The sequence below is a fragment of the Anopheles coustani genome, chromosome X, assembly GCF_943734705.1.
Source record: "Anopheles coustani chromosome X, idAnoCousDA_361_x.2, whole genome shotgun sequence".
NCBI lineage: Eukaryota > Metazoa > Arthropoda > Insecta > Diptera > Culicidae > Anopheles > Anopheles coustani.
Genome location: NC_071290.1, coordinates 3,912,321 through 3,926,625, shown reverse-complemented (window position 1 = coordinate 3,926,625; position 14,305 = coordinate 3,912,321). Strand labels below are relative to the sequence as shown.

The following is a 14,305-nucleotide window of genomic DNA, read 5'->3' as shown; positions in this document are numbered from 1 at the left end:
GGAGCTTTTGTTTAATAAAATACAACATATATTTTGCAGCTAAAACGAAGTGGCAAAACAAACATATTTGTGCGTTACTAGTGTGTACTGAAGTGAGTGACAAAAAAAAAACAAAATACCGAGAGCAAGCGAGAGAGGGAGCAGAAGTGTTCGAGAACTACCAACACGGCAACAACAATCACGCTATTGTGCGTACCAGCAAGCAGTACCCGCCTCAATAACAGCACACCATCAACGTAAACACCAACAAACGCCGTTGTCAACAGCAACCCTGCCCGCAATCGTCACCACCAGCACCCATGCACCCCTCATGGCGAGCGGTCGTTCGTCCTGTTGTGCGGTGCAGCTCGTCGTCGAAGAAAGCCAGTGCGGGTCGTGGTTGTGGAAGCAGTAGTGTGGGGTGCGGTAGCGGAGGAAGTACTTCCAACATTGCGAGCAGACCAAGGTGCTAGAGAGGAAACGGAAGCACAGCGGGCCGGCACGGTTGGCAAGAAATCTCTGGGCGGTGGAAGAAAGGGGAAGAAATAAGGAGCGCCGCAGAAAGGGTTGTAGAGCAGGTGGAGGTGGTGGAGAAGGTGGCCACCGGTGGATAGAAGGATCATACACCCGATAGACAAACACACACAAACACGCACACTGGGTCGGCTCATCCCGTTGTTCTGCAGCCTCATCCGACGATAAGTCCGGGCAGGAGACCCGCGTGTTCCCCCGTCCGTGCGTTTGTGTGCCGAGGTGTGTGCGAGAGGGCCAAGAGCCCACAGGATTGTTTAGTGCACGGGAGCGCGCGCGCGCGCGATAGTGTGCTAGTGTACGACGGTCCCCCGCGTGTGCCTTTCGGTGTGGTGGATTCGGTGGGGAAGCGGTCTTCCCCATTGTTGTTGTTGCGTACGTCTCGTTGTGCCTTGTGCCAGCGGTTAGGGCAGCCTGCCTTCCCGAGTGACAAACCCGCCGCGAGATCAGCCAAGCCGTGGTGTTTGGCAGCTGAAGGAGCAGAGGTGAACGTGCGTGTGCCGCAAACGTGCTGCGTACGCGTCGTGTTGTCGGTGCAGCAGCAGGAGGAAGATGTCGGAGCACCATCGCGGTGCTTGGGGTACGCGTGAGGACGCTGTCTGGTGGCCGGGTGCCATCTCGTCGACGGAACAGCAAACACTGCAGCATCATCAGCATCTTATCAATCAACACCACCAACAGCAGCTCGCCCAGCAGCAGGCCCAACTGCAGCACCAGGTGGCGGTCCAGCAGCAGCAGCAACAGCAGCAACAGCAGCAGCAGCAGCAACAGAGCCAACAGCAGCAGCAGAACGACAGCGCCCGGAGCAACAGCACAACGTCCACGTCCGCCACGCAGCAGCTGTTTTCGTACAAAATGGCCAACAGCTTTCAGAACCCGGTCACCACGATGTCGGGCGTGACGGTGTCCACCTCGAACGCACCCTACGACTACCGGCTCGGCATGAGCACGGTCGTGGCGCGGCCCGGCGACCCGCCGACCATGTCCAGCACCGCGCCCACCACCCAATGGTGGTACCCGGGCGGCCAGAACGCGCTCGACAATTCCCTGCAGCAGCAGCAGCAACAGCAGCAGCAACAGCAGCAGCAGCAACAGCAGCAACAGCAGCAACAGCAAACCCAGCAACATCAGGTACGTCCCCCATCTCCCTTATCCGTATGTGCTTTACACATACACCACCACCACACGACGACGCCGACGACCGGGGCGAAGACGGCGCCGGAACCCCCGTTTCCTCGGGAAGCGTCATGTCATGGCGGCACCCCCCACAAACAACCCCATGAAAGTAACGCCAACAAAATACCTCGGGGGGCTGGATTCCGAATTGATTCTGCTTTGTACTGCTTCCTCAACGCAGAGAACGTTACGGAAATACGCCATGGCGATCGTTTACTTACCCCGGTAACTTGATTGTCCAAGCAGCTACGACAATAACGCACTGATGCCGGAAGCCAACGTCGTAAGCGACGTTTTCCACTCACTTTTTCCAACGCCGAACATTTCCCACGTCCACCATTGCTCGTGGGGCTTCGGGAGGTTCACAAGCAACGTTTCCACGAACGAAACCAAAACGCAAAAGAACGCATTTATCGCTTTCAACACTAAAACGTTCTGAACGCGTCCGAACATGATCGCTCGCCATGATGCAGTGACAGAACTGTCACATTTTCACGCAGCTCGCACAGTGGACTCTTCCGATTCTTAGCTGGAGGAAACAGCACGCTTTGTTGTTCGCTTGCTTTCAAAACGTGCGATCGATCAATTTTCTCGCTCAATTGCTACTTCGGTAGCAAAAGCATATGTTCGCACAATAAAATGATTTCAATGCTACGCATTTGCGCACCAAACTTAATTGGTACACTGGCAATATTTATCCACGAGCACGGATCACTGTGACAGCATTCACAAAGGGCTGGAAAATCGCTCAAACCCCTTGTGCGATCGTGCACCCAAGGTTCTTACCACCAAGGTGTGCTACAATGCACAACGCACGAGCTGCGTAATTTTATCCAGTTTTTGGCATTTCATAACGCAAATCACGTTGAAATTTATTAATAAACAATATGGGATCGAACAGTAGCGAAAGGAAGTGTTCTTCGGCAACGGTGCACACTTTCATGGAGCAAGTTCTTTCGCACTCCAACGTCGCGTTCAAACGCGTTACGCACGACAAAAACGCATAGGTTGCTGCGTCAATTATGACAATACGCCATGGAATTTTCACCGGGCCGGTTGAAATTTTTAAAATTTCAAATTTCAAAAGCTGGTAAATTTCCACAAGCTCTTTAATGCTAAAACGCGTTCGAAAAAACATTAAACTATAGTGAAACGAGGACCCTACACCATGGTACGTATACGGGCGGTGCCTATTTCGGGCTCATCATTTGGTGTTGATAATCGATTCGTTCACAGCTTGCTGTACTTGTTCGACGTATGATGTCTTCTCAGCGTCTCCCATTTTTGTTTTCGATTCTAATGAGTATTTGCTTATCTTTCCGTTATCGTTGCAGAATCAAACGCATGTGCAGGCCCCGATGCAGGGTAAGATGGTTGCCGGCAACGTCACCGGCGGTAAGGTGAAGGACAATAAGCCGAGGGGGCGTATGACGGCGTACGCATTCTTCGTACAAACCTGTCGCGAGGAGCACAAGAAAAAGCACCCGGAGGAGCAAGTAATATTTGCCGAATTCTCGCGAAAGTGCGCGGAGCGATGGAAGGTAATTAGGAGACTTAATTGGCGTTTGCTGGTTTGGTTGGTTGATAGGCCAAGCCGGACGTGTGGCGACGCAGACAGGAGGCTGCGCTGTCTGCGCCGGCCCGTGTTGTGATGCGCGTACGGACGTGCGGTACCGAGATAAAAACTCTTCCTCACTTTCCCTTCGTTTCCCCCGTTTCTTCTTGTGCCAGACGATGTTGGACAAGGAGAAGCAACGCTTCCACGAGATGGCCGAAAAGGACAAGGCAAGATACGAGCAGGAGATGCAGAACTACGTGCCACCGAAGGGTGCCGTGGTTGGCCGCGGCAAGAAGCGGAAGCAGTTCAAGGACCCGAATGCGCCGAAGCGTTCGCTGTAAGTCATACATACAGGGATCCATGGGTAGCAGGAGCTTGTTTGGCTCGAGATTTAGCTATTTCATTTCCTACTTACGTTGGTAAAGAATTGTTAAGTTTCACAGAAACTGCAGTAAAACTCTCCTGCTGCCTCACCGGAGGCTAGACCCGAGCTCTCTTCGTCAGGGGATGGGAAACGAGACCAACCTAACACCTTGTTTGTTTTGTCTTCCAAATCAGGTCGGCCTTCTTCTGGTTCTGCCACGATGAGCGAAATAAGGTGAAGGCTCTGAACCCGGAGTACGGTGTCGGCGATATCGCCAAGGAGCTCGGCCGGAAGTGGTCCGACATGGACGCCGAGATCAAGCAGAAGTACGAACAGATGGCCGAGAAGGATAAGCAGCGATATGAGCAGGTAATTGAGTCTCCCTTCCCCCTTTCTCTGCGCGTATGTTCTCGATTACATACGAAAACTCGTGGAGAAAGCTGACTTTTCCCCAAACGCTGACACAATGCTTCCCTTGTTTCCGTTTCCCCGCTCCATCGTTTGGGCACTTGCAGGAGATGACGGAGTATAAGATGAAGTGTAAAAATGAACAAGGTGGTACCCCCGGTCTGAACCTGCCGCAGCAGCTGCAGCAGGCCGGTCTCCAGCATCTCCCGCAGCACGTACAACAGGCGGCCGCCGCCCAGCTACAGGCCCAGGTCGTCCAAGCGCACCAAGCCGCCGCCGTCGCCGCCGCTGCCGCCGCCGCCGTGCAACAGCAGCACGACGACGACGACGACGAGGACGAGGGCGATGAGGACGATAATGAGTAAAGCGGGAAAAAAAAGCCCGGCTCTCGGTCTCCCCGCGGAAGCGGCGGATGGGGGGTGGAGGGGGAGAGGGCCCCGACACAAGGATGCGGGAGATAGAGAGATGCAGCATCAAAACAAAAGAAAAGAAAAAAAGCAAAAGAAAACAACACAAAAAAAGATACAAAAAATTAATCTTATAACCGAATTCCTTTTATGTAAAAAAATGATGATATTAAATCTACGCCATCATTTAGAAAACACACACACACACACCACAGAAGAGAGGAAAAAACAGAAAAACACACTCACTCACACACAGAAATACACACACATACACAAACACAACCACACAAATCATTATCATCATTAAGGATTAGCCAGGGAGAGAAGGCAAATAGGAGACGAACCCTACACAAATTTACCAACCCAACCCAACAGCAGGTTCTGCCAGACAGGAGTGTGCCCAAAGCGCTAGGAAGCCACCATATGTTCCCCGCGATCGATCTTCCGGAAGATCCGAACACAAACGAATGTTTTTCCTTAATTCGAAACTCACTTCTTACCAGACGAAAGCTGGTATTTTGCTCCTTATAAGTTGCACGCGATTGGCTTTGCGGGAATGAAAAATAAAACGAGCGAATAGGAAGTATGGGCGTGTAAAAATTGCATCCGCGTACCAATTTGTCTCCCTTTGGTGAACCGATAGGATAGGAAGATAGGACAGTGCCCGAATGGCGCCCGAGCACGCTTAGGTTTAGTCGTTAGTTTTTCCCTTTTTCATTATCCTTTCCTTATTATCGCCCGGCAGCGAACTGCACGACAAACGCTGCGCCAGTCCTCCCGCGAGGAAACGACAGTACATTTCTCACCAGGTAGGCCATAGCAAGAGTTAGCGAGACAGGTAGAATACGGACACGCGCGAATGATGTTGGAACTAAGAAACATTTGTCAAAACAAACTTGATTCATAATATAAGCAATCCATATCTAGAGGAAAAAAAAATCGTGGCGATGTTACTTCGACTTTCTTTTTTTTGCGTTGCGTTATGGTTTTCCGTTTTATGCACGAATCAACCCACAAACCAGTGTGCAACGTTGTACTGTGCAGGGCATATGGCGGGCGCATCCTGGCGACAGGTGAATGCATGTGGTTGGCGAGATATCATACTAAGCTGATAAGGAACATGATGCGGTGTGTACATTCGGTTCGACCTGGTGGTACGCCTGGTCTGGCCCCATTCGGGTTCAGGGAGGCGCTTGAACACACTTCTCGTTGTATGTGTTTAGTTTTTTTTTTTGTTGTTAGTATAGTGGTTACTTTATCCTTCCAGCTTTCTACGTTTTTTTTTTCTTATGTTCGGAAGGGAACACGAGCTGCATGTCTGCATTTCCCGAAACGCACCGGTGGAAAACACCACAGACACACACAAACACACAAATTACACACACACACACACACAACCAACACACCACCAGTAAAAGTTGGGAGATGATAAGAATTAAAAAAAATGCGCGCGAGTGAGGAAGAAGAAAATAAAAAGGCAACACAAAAAACAAGCACTTCAATATGAAAAGTAAACTAAATGCGATTCTCAAGAAAAAAAAAGGAACATTGTAAAACGCCAGTACAATGTTGTATTGAGATATGATAGGGTGGGTGTGTAACAAAATCGAAAGTAAAATTTTATAGTAGTAATGTTTAATATGAGAATAATAAAATGCAGAAATGAAAATTTACGGACAGTAAAAGGAAGCGGAAGTGCAGGCTAGATAAAAAAGGCGCTCGAGTTTGTGAGGGAAAGAAGAGAGAGAGAGAGAGAGAGAAAGAGAGAGACAAGGAGAAGTCGAAGAAGGTAAACAGGTAGGGCATAACATGGGAAGGAGTATTAGTCTGAATTCAAATTTGACGATAGTTCGATTTACTTAACGTTTAATTTTCTTTTTTAATTTCTCCGCTTTTTCCATTTGTCATCGATGAACCATATTTTTATAGAATTAAAAGAACCCAATTTTTTTTAAATACGTTTTAGTTATTTTTGTGTTTCTTGCTTCCCGGCTCCGTTCTTGCTGCTGCCGCGCGTGCGGTCAAGACAAAACAGAAGAAAAACACGGAAAGCAATGGACGTTGAAAAGAGCAACTAAGATGTAAGGCATGGAAATATCGATTGGGCCCGAAATGCAGAAAACCAGAGCGAGTGGAGAGGAAGGGCTAAAGGGAGATCGAGAGAACAAGAGTTGCAGCGGGAAGATGGATAGAATCTTCTGTCGCAGAGGGGCCCTCGTAAAAAAAGTCGACATACAATTTGAAGTACAGTACCGCATTGAATACAAACAAACAAACAAAAACAACACAAAACTGCAAAAAAATAAATAAAAAAACAAACAAACAAACAAAAAATATAAAATCATCATAAGCTTACAAGAGAGAACATCGGACACTAGAGAATAGTTGAGAAAGGCAGTGGAGGAGAAAAAAACAAACAACAAATATTGCATTGATAAATAGGACAGACGTCGTCGGCAGAGGATGCACATGAAAAGGGAAAAAGAAATGTACTCGTTTAAACAAACAAACAAACAAACAAAAAAACACAAGAAAAAAAGTGAAGCGGTAATAAATAACGCAACAGTAGAGTTTGAAAATATGTAAACCATAACATTTGTACTGATACTGGCCTGGCGAATCGCGAACTGGGAAAATTTGACATTGAATTCGCCTGGAATTATATGAAAATATCAAATTGAAGGAAAAAATTATCATCAAGCGTAAGTTATCGGTGAAAATGACCCCATTTATCCTGTAACGGTTTCTACTGCGCTTCAACGTTCCGTTCGAATCCAAGGTATGTACAACCAGCATAAATCGAAACGGCGGTTAGGTGGTTGAAAAACGCAAAGATGTCATAGAATGTTCAGCGTACGCAGGAAACAAGACGCCACAAATTTTCATTACTTTCACAGCGAAGACGCGGACGCCATGGTAAGTATGCGCTTAGTGAAATTTTTTGCTTTTGTACCATTTACGACCACAATTTGGAGTGAAAAAATGTCCTCGGTTTGTAGTGCCGCCTCACTGCATTCGTTTTCGAGTTGCAATTCGCTAATCCGTCTCCCCTATTTTCCCACAGAATCATAAGATGGATGCAGACGGCGTCACCGGCCATATGGGAGTTATTAAAAAGCCAAGGGGACGCCTAACGGCTTACGCATTCTTCTTACAAGCCTGCCGGGAGGAGCAAGTCCAACAGGGGCAGATTATCCGATTTTCCGAGTTCGCTAGAAAGTGCGCACGGCAGTGGAATGTAAGTAATTAGAAGAGTTAATTCTCGTGATTGGACAAAGGGGGTTCGCGCAAACGGGAAACGGCGTATCCCAGGGGCGTATCATACACACGCTCGCTCAAGCTAATGTTAAAAAAATCGCCCTCACTGTCCTTCGCTTTCGCTTTTTATAGATGCTGCCGGATATAGAGAAGGAGCAGTTTTACGTGAAGGCTCAGCAGGACAAGGAACGCTACACGCAGGAGTACAACCAATACATAGAGGAGATGCAAAACAGCCAGCCATCAAAGGCCATGACTATGCGACGCAAAAAACAAAAGAGGACAAAGGACCCGAATGAACCGAAGCGGGCGCTGTAAGTAACATCACCGACGCCAGGAATCCACGATAATCGGGAGTATATCTGTCTGGACATCGAATGGTTTGGTTTCATCTGACGCACCTAAAGAAAAAAAGCCGGCCTGCAAACACAAAGGGCAATTGCTTACGAACAGTGTTAAACATGCATGGTTTTGGGCAGGATGGAATAGTTTAACAGAAACGACAGCAAATCACTTCCTAATACAAGTTTTCTAAAGAGTGTTTTCTTCACCCATAGGACATGGCAAACTCGAACAGCCTAATCTAACACTGTTTTTCTTTCCAAAATAGCACAGCGTTTTTCTATTATTGCTTCGATGAGCGGAAAACGGCGAAGGAGTTGAACCCGCAGTTAAGCTTCGGTGGTATCTCCAAGGTGCTCGGTCGAATGTGGTCCGAAGCGGATGATGTGGTGCGTCAGAAGTACGAACAGATGGCCGAGCGCGACAAGCTGCGATACGAGCAGGTAACTGAGTGCTTTCCGGACGCTGTTGCCCCCTAGTATCCATTGTGCAAACCGTGCATCAAACTGGCTGACGTAATTCTATTTGTTTCGCCTTTGCTCCTTGTAGGAAATGACGGAGTATGCAAAGACATGTATTGTGGTTAAGGATGAAGGAGGCCCTTCCGGCCTGAATCTGCCGCAGCAGCAGGACGTTACTCCTACGCCGGAGCAGGCAATGACGAGCATGCAAATAGGAGATTTCACTTTCACCGCCCTATATCCGCAGATGGAGGTAAGCAAATCGTAGATCCAACTGGCTGGCCGCAATGGTAACGCAATGCTTTCCGTTTCCCCGCTTTTGCAGTTGCAGGAACTGCCGGAGTACACAATTACGTATTTAACTGCTGACGAAATCCTCCCACCGGACGAAACCGTCACCGCCGTCGCCACCCTGCAACAGCAGGCCAACGAAGACATGTACGAGGGCGTGGAGTACGTCGAGGTCAACGACCACGATTGACCCGGCAAAGAAGCAGAAGGCATCCTATAATATTATCCTTTAGAACTTAATTTTTGTAAAATTATACCGAATAAAAGCGATAGTTCTTCTTTCATCCCGCATTGTTTCCTCGTCATCACGGTATGCAATTTTCACAACATCACATTAACGTTTCCCATGTCGTTGACCACTGGCCATTTTATTTATTCCATTTGGATTAACCTAGGTAAATACAAGAATAAGCTGTAATCGAATGTCAAATGAAATGCAAGCGAAAGAAATCGTTGTAAAGAACCAGGTGATGGCGGAGAAAAGAAACTACTGTACGTGTGAATGAAATAGGTGAGTATGTTGCACCGGCTAGTATGAGCAAAAGGGTACACTCCGGAGTAGCTAATCAAAAGGAAGTAATCGAAAAGATGACAATTTAGTGATGTGTAGTTTAAGCAGCTAGTTTGATTTCTTTTGTAAGCGATTGTTGTGAACACACGCGGTGCTGTTAGCTTTGGACCACCGCTAGTCGTCCTGTTCTGGGTCGTGGTCTAGCTCGAGTTCGATTTCGTACGGCATTGCGACGGAGGAAGTCCCATGTTCGCCATGTTCGGCTGGCTGGCGTTCCCATGCCATCAGAAACGTGTCCCTGCCGAGGTCGTTCGGTGCTGCGGCATCGTGCTGCAGCAGTGTCGATAGAAGCGGATCGGTACGCTTGAATCCGATGTAGGTCAGGAAGCCGAGCAGGGTGGTGCGATACCGATAGGACGTTGATGGCCCGTGATTGGGCGGAAGACGCTTGGCCACTAGACAACGGATGGCTGAAAGTGTGTACTGCTCGCGGTGCGCTCGGGTGTGGGTGAAGTGTCGTAGCGTGATGTACCGGCGCACGTGAAAGTAGAGGGCCAGGCAGAGACCATGCCGGCGATTGTGGCAGAGCGCATCAGTGAAGAGGTCGCGTAGCCGCCTGTCGACCTCGGCGAGGAAGATTTCGTCGGATGGGTCGGGTTGTAGTTTGAAGCATATAAGCTGGGCGTAGCAACGGGCCGCCTGCCGGCGAACGAGATCGTGTTCGTGGCTCAGCAGGTCCCACACGCAGGCCTGGAAGTTTTCCACGGTCAGGTACCACATTCCATCCAGCCAGTCGTACCCACGGTACTCGAAGCGGGCGAGAAACTCGAGCAGCAGCAACAGGAAAGAAGTCGAGCAGCGAGAAGCTCCGACGGTTGTAGCCCCGTCCAGCGCTCGCTGGATGTAGGCCACGGTGAGCGGAAGCTTGGATATCACCTCATCTAGCGACACGTAAGCTGGTGGCCAGTCACAGTTCGGGTCGACGCACTGCTGCTGCTGACCGGCCAGCTTCGTCGTGCAGGACGTGTAGAGCTGCAGGGCGGCGTTGCGCACCGGCCAGTCTGGGCGCCGGAACGCCTCGAACGCCACCACCGTCAACTGATCGACGTACGGCAGCATCGTCTCCTTCATCGAGGCCGTCTTCATCAGCAGGTTCAGCTGGTGCAGCTCCAGCACGCCAATCGGATGCAGCGTCGGATCCACCGGCTCCGCGGCTGCTCGCTCGCTCAGCATTACGTGCCGTCGAAGGTAGTGACACAGCAGGGAATTAGCCTCGACGCCGGCTTCCACCTCCGCCTGCATGATACTATGCAGCAGGAAGAGGTATCCGCGGGCACGCCGGAAGTCGCTCCGTTGAGCCGGTTCCATTGCTAGCGTCTTGTGGAACAGCTTCTCGACATGTCCGATCGTTTGTACCGCCGCAGCGGCCGGCACGAGACGACTGCACGTTTGGGCCTTGTACCGCATGATGCGTCGCACCACCCTTGTCAGACAACTAGCGGACGATTCGATCGCACCTCGATGGCAACAGTTAAGCAGGATGTTTCCGAACCGATTCATACAGCAGTCCAGCTCCTGGTCGACCTCCTCCGGATTCTGGTCGTAGTGATCCAGCAGCCAAATCGCGTACTTTTCCGTAAAAGTCGCCACCGCCTGCAATGTATGTGAAAAGAATGGTTAGTGTGAAAAGCATGATAGAGATGTGAATAAAAGCAAAGATGAGGGAAGTAAAGATATAGTTACAGCCACGATCTTCGGCTATTCAGCTGTCCATTTGTGGTTTGAGCATACTCACTCAAACATCGAACCACCAGCAGGATAGCCGAAGATCATGGCACGGAGGGGCAACGAACGTATATGCACAGAGTGATTAAAAGCGGTGGCAGAAAGAAGAATAAAAATACCCGAAACACATTTTATAAAACGAATCCCCTTATCCAAACACTTACGCGTAGCGACTTCCATAGTTCGGCCTGCATCGAGCGCTTGGCCAGCGCAATTTCGACCGAACTGACCGGCGAGTCTCGGCTCGCTAGCATGCGGACCCATTCGGGGGATCGATCCAGCAGTAGCTGCATGCTGCACTCCATGATTTCGAAGCTCGTCCCTGCCATCAGTGGCGATTCGGTCACCTCTCCGAGCACGATGGGTCGCGCAACGTTCAGCAAGCTCAGCACGGACCCCACCACCGAGCCGACCGCCCGGGCCACGCATCGGAACGGCTCGATCGCGTCGACGCCGGTGTCCAGCAGCTCCGGAATGCCAAAGCACACCTGAGTAGCACGGTCGACGGCGTGGTGCAGTTGTGAGCCGTCTTCCGTGGCTAGTGCGAACAGATCCAGGTGGACGGATTCGATCGCCTTTTGCACCCAGCGTTCCGCCTCGGCAAGCAAGGCCGGGTAGAGGTCGGCCGAAGGGTGTGCGTGGATGTGCGTAAGCCGCCCCAGAAGGCTCCCATCGAGGGAGAAGGCGCGCGGCTGGTTGAAGAGCATGCCCGCCACCGCGAAGCATACGTCGTCGTACTCGCTGTGCAGGAGATAGTCGAGCGAGAAGACCTCATCGCGGAATTCCACCAGCCGGCTCGCGGGATCGGAGCTGATGGTGGAGGGCAGATGCTCGAGCCAGGGACCGTATTGGGCTGCCGGACGCGGCGTTAGCTGATAACGGTGGGCCGGCGGAAACTCGAAGCACTGGCCGACGAGCAGATTGAACAGGCGTACCGCCGTGATGGTTTGCTGGTAGGAGAAGCGCGACTGTTGGCCTGTGCTCGGGCGCAAGTAACGTTCGTACATGCCGTACAGGAGTTGCACCAGAATGTCGTTGGTAGAATCGGTGCTCTTCTCGACCAAACAACGGCACTGCTCCACGACCGTGTTGCACAGTGCCATACTGCGGGGTCTCTCGATTGCTTCCAACACGAAGCGCTGCAGATTGTCGAGCAGCCGGCGCTTATTGGCCGGTTCCCAGCGCCAGTTGGCGATATGATACGTGAGCGTTTTGATGAGCAGCTCCAACGACACCGTCGACCGGGGCCGCTCGTTGTAAGCCAGCCGGCACAGCATCTGCAGCAGTTGCTCCACGTGGGCGTACTGTTTGTGAAACTCGCGCTTGAAGAGATTCGTTAGCAGGAACAGTCTATCGTGCTCGCCTGTGTTCAGGTACGCCGGAAATTGGTGTTCATCCGGTGGCAGCGTGTGAAGCTGGAGTTGATTGAAAATCTCGCTATGGCATTTCGGTGACAGACTGGTGAACCAGTATTTGGCCATGCGGCGCAGCAGTTCGATGTCACAAGACCGGACAAGTCTTGCCAACCAAGCCACCAACCATGACACAGTGTCCATCTGCTCGCCGGACAATGCACGCAGCAGCGCCTGGCCTCCGCTAACCAGATGCTTATAGCGGAGCGACTGCTCGAGCGCATTGTCCAGCTCGCTGAACGCCACACTACCTTTCAAATCTTCCTTGTAGGGACTCTCGCGAAGAAGTAACGCCAGCAGATGGTACTTGTTTCGGTCCAGCCAGTGCCATACCTCAATTTCCACCAGCATCAGGGGAAAGCGGGCTACGAGTTGCTTCAGCAGTCGGAGCATGACCTCGCGTACCCCATGATATGGTGACTCAAGGTTAACGAGCGCCACTCTCCAAATGTGATTATAATCCCGAGAATAATCAAATTTTCGTGGTAGGCTTTCCGGTTGTTCAAGCACCATTACCATGCACTCCGCGAGAGTGTGGAACCAGCGCGTGTAACCGCTGGCTTCTGCCCGGAACATACATTTCGGCTGGTACGGCACGTAAGCTAAGTCGGAATGATCTTCGAACCGTTTCAGAAACTTGGAGTGCATCATACCGTACAACACGATAGTCAGTTCTTCATCCGTAAGTTCTACAGCCTCCGCATTTGCACCCAGTGCAGCGGCTTTGTCTCGCATCATTGTGCCGTGATTGCTAGCGAATTTAGTCAAGCTGAAGAACGCTTTGGAGATATGCTTCCGGTGCGTGTGTGGAACATCTTCGGCCCACAGGAGACCCTTCAGGATGTTATACGTTCCTTTCTCTCGAAGTGGATACAATTGCGGTTCATATTTTGCGCAAATCTCCTAAGGTAAAATGCAACGAAAACAGTCAGCACCCTACCAAGTATGTACCCTTGTGTGTTTCTCAGCTTACCATACAAATCGTCACCACATCGGCTAACCTCTTGGCATCCTTGAGCTTAACGTGCCAGGAGTCGGCATCCTCCAAATCGCGCGGTGTTATACAGGCGACGGCCATGCGAATGCTTTAAATTTCACCTATTCTATTATCACTTTAAGTTGCACATATTACCCCGATGGATTCAAAATTCCAATAGGCTCTTTGTAACGCAATGTCGTACGATGCGGCGGCGTATTCTGACGTTTCTAGTATATGCATATGTGCTGTTTGATGTTGCAGGGCTGAACTGCGGAAAACTTTCACTTTTTGAAACGTTGGGAACTATACACTGTTTCACCGTTGGGAAAACTATCTCTAGGGGCAAAATGTAGTGCTTCATTTTTTTTTTCAAAGTGCTGTTTACTTTTTGTGTGGCATTTTAAAAACCGCATCGCGAGAACTGACTGGTCTTCTTATTAACTTGTAACGACCTCAACTTTTTTTCAAACGGGTGGTAATTTATATGCCTCTGTACAATTATCAACCAGCGTGAAAGAAGCGAAGGAAATTAATCGAGAATACATAAAACTAATGAAAGCAGACCAGCGGTCAGTATGTATATATTTCCGTTGTTTAAAAATAATTCGAGTACACTGCGTGATTTTCTAACAGCAGCCATCTCGGTGCAGGGCTGTGTCGTTATTTTGCCATAATACTATCCACCAGGAGCGCTCGACTTTTATGGTTGGAGATGGTATGAAAACGTGTTTTAAAATATTCAATCAATGAGTGAAACTCTTAAACTATACATATTAGGTGAAGTGATTTAGATTCTTTTGATAAAAATAAATATTACCTATTTATTGAAGCCGTCTGTTTTGC

General features: G+C 49.9%; 3 protein-coding genes across 6 annotated transcripts in view; 2 read left to right on the top strand and 1 right to left on the bottom strand.

Moving 5' to 3' along the window:
* LOC131269456 (high mobility group protein DSP1) overlaps positions 1-5,990 on the top strand; it is a 31,310-nt gene extending 25,320 nt beyond the window's left edge. For 2 of the 4 annotated variants that reach the window (XM_058271822.1, XM_058271820.1), the window contains exons 2-6: positions 40-1,641; positions 3,021-3,227; positions 3,418-3,581; positions 3,803-3,977; positions 4,124-5,990. In XM_058271822.1, coding sequence (XP_058127805.1) covers positions 1,063-1,641; positions 3,021-3,227; positions 3,418-3,581; positions 3,803-3,977; positions 4,124-4,381 — 1,383 coding nt within the window. In that variant the 5' untranslated portion in view covers positions 40-1,062 and the 3' untranslated portion in view covers positions 4,382-5,990. The remainder of the gene's footprint in view (positions 1-39; positions 1,642-3,020; positions 3,228-3,417; positions 3,582-3,802; positions 3,978-4,123) is intronic. The other 2 variants (XM_058271823.1, XM_058271824.1) reach the window with 2 other exon arrangements.
* Positions 5,991-7,053: 1,063 nt separating this feature from the next.
* LOC131269457 (high mobility group protein DSP1-like) lies at positions 7,054-9,005 on the top strand. Its single transcript, XM_058271825.1, has 6 exons — positions 7,054-7,339; positions 7,488-7,661; positions 7,814-7,995; positions 8,292-8,466; positions 8,573-8,737; positions 8,810-9,005. The coding sequence occupies exons 1-6, from the start codon at positions 7,268-7,270 to the stop codon at positions 8,963-8,965; spliced, it is 924 nt and encodes a 307-aa protein (XP_058127808.1). The 5' UTR covers positions 7,054-7,267; the 3' UTR covers positions 8,966-9,005.
* A 455-nt stretch (positions 9,006-9,460) lies between these two features.
* Positions 9,461-13,561, bottom strand: LOC131268865 (uncharacterized). The gene is made up of 3 exons (XM_058271154.1): positions 13,457-13,561; positions 11,236-13,386; positions 9,461-10,939 (listed from the first exon to the last, which is right to left on the bottom strand). Exons 1-3 carry the CDS (start codon positions 13,559-13,561, stop codon positions 9,461-9,463), a joined length of 3,735 nt encoding a protein of 1,244 aa, XP_058127137.1.
* Positions 13,562-14,305: the final 744 nt, after the last annotated feature.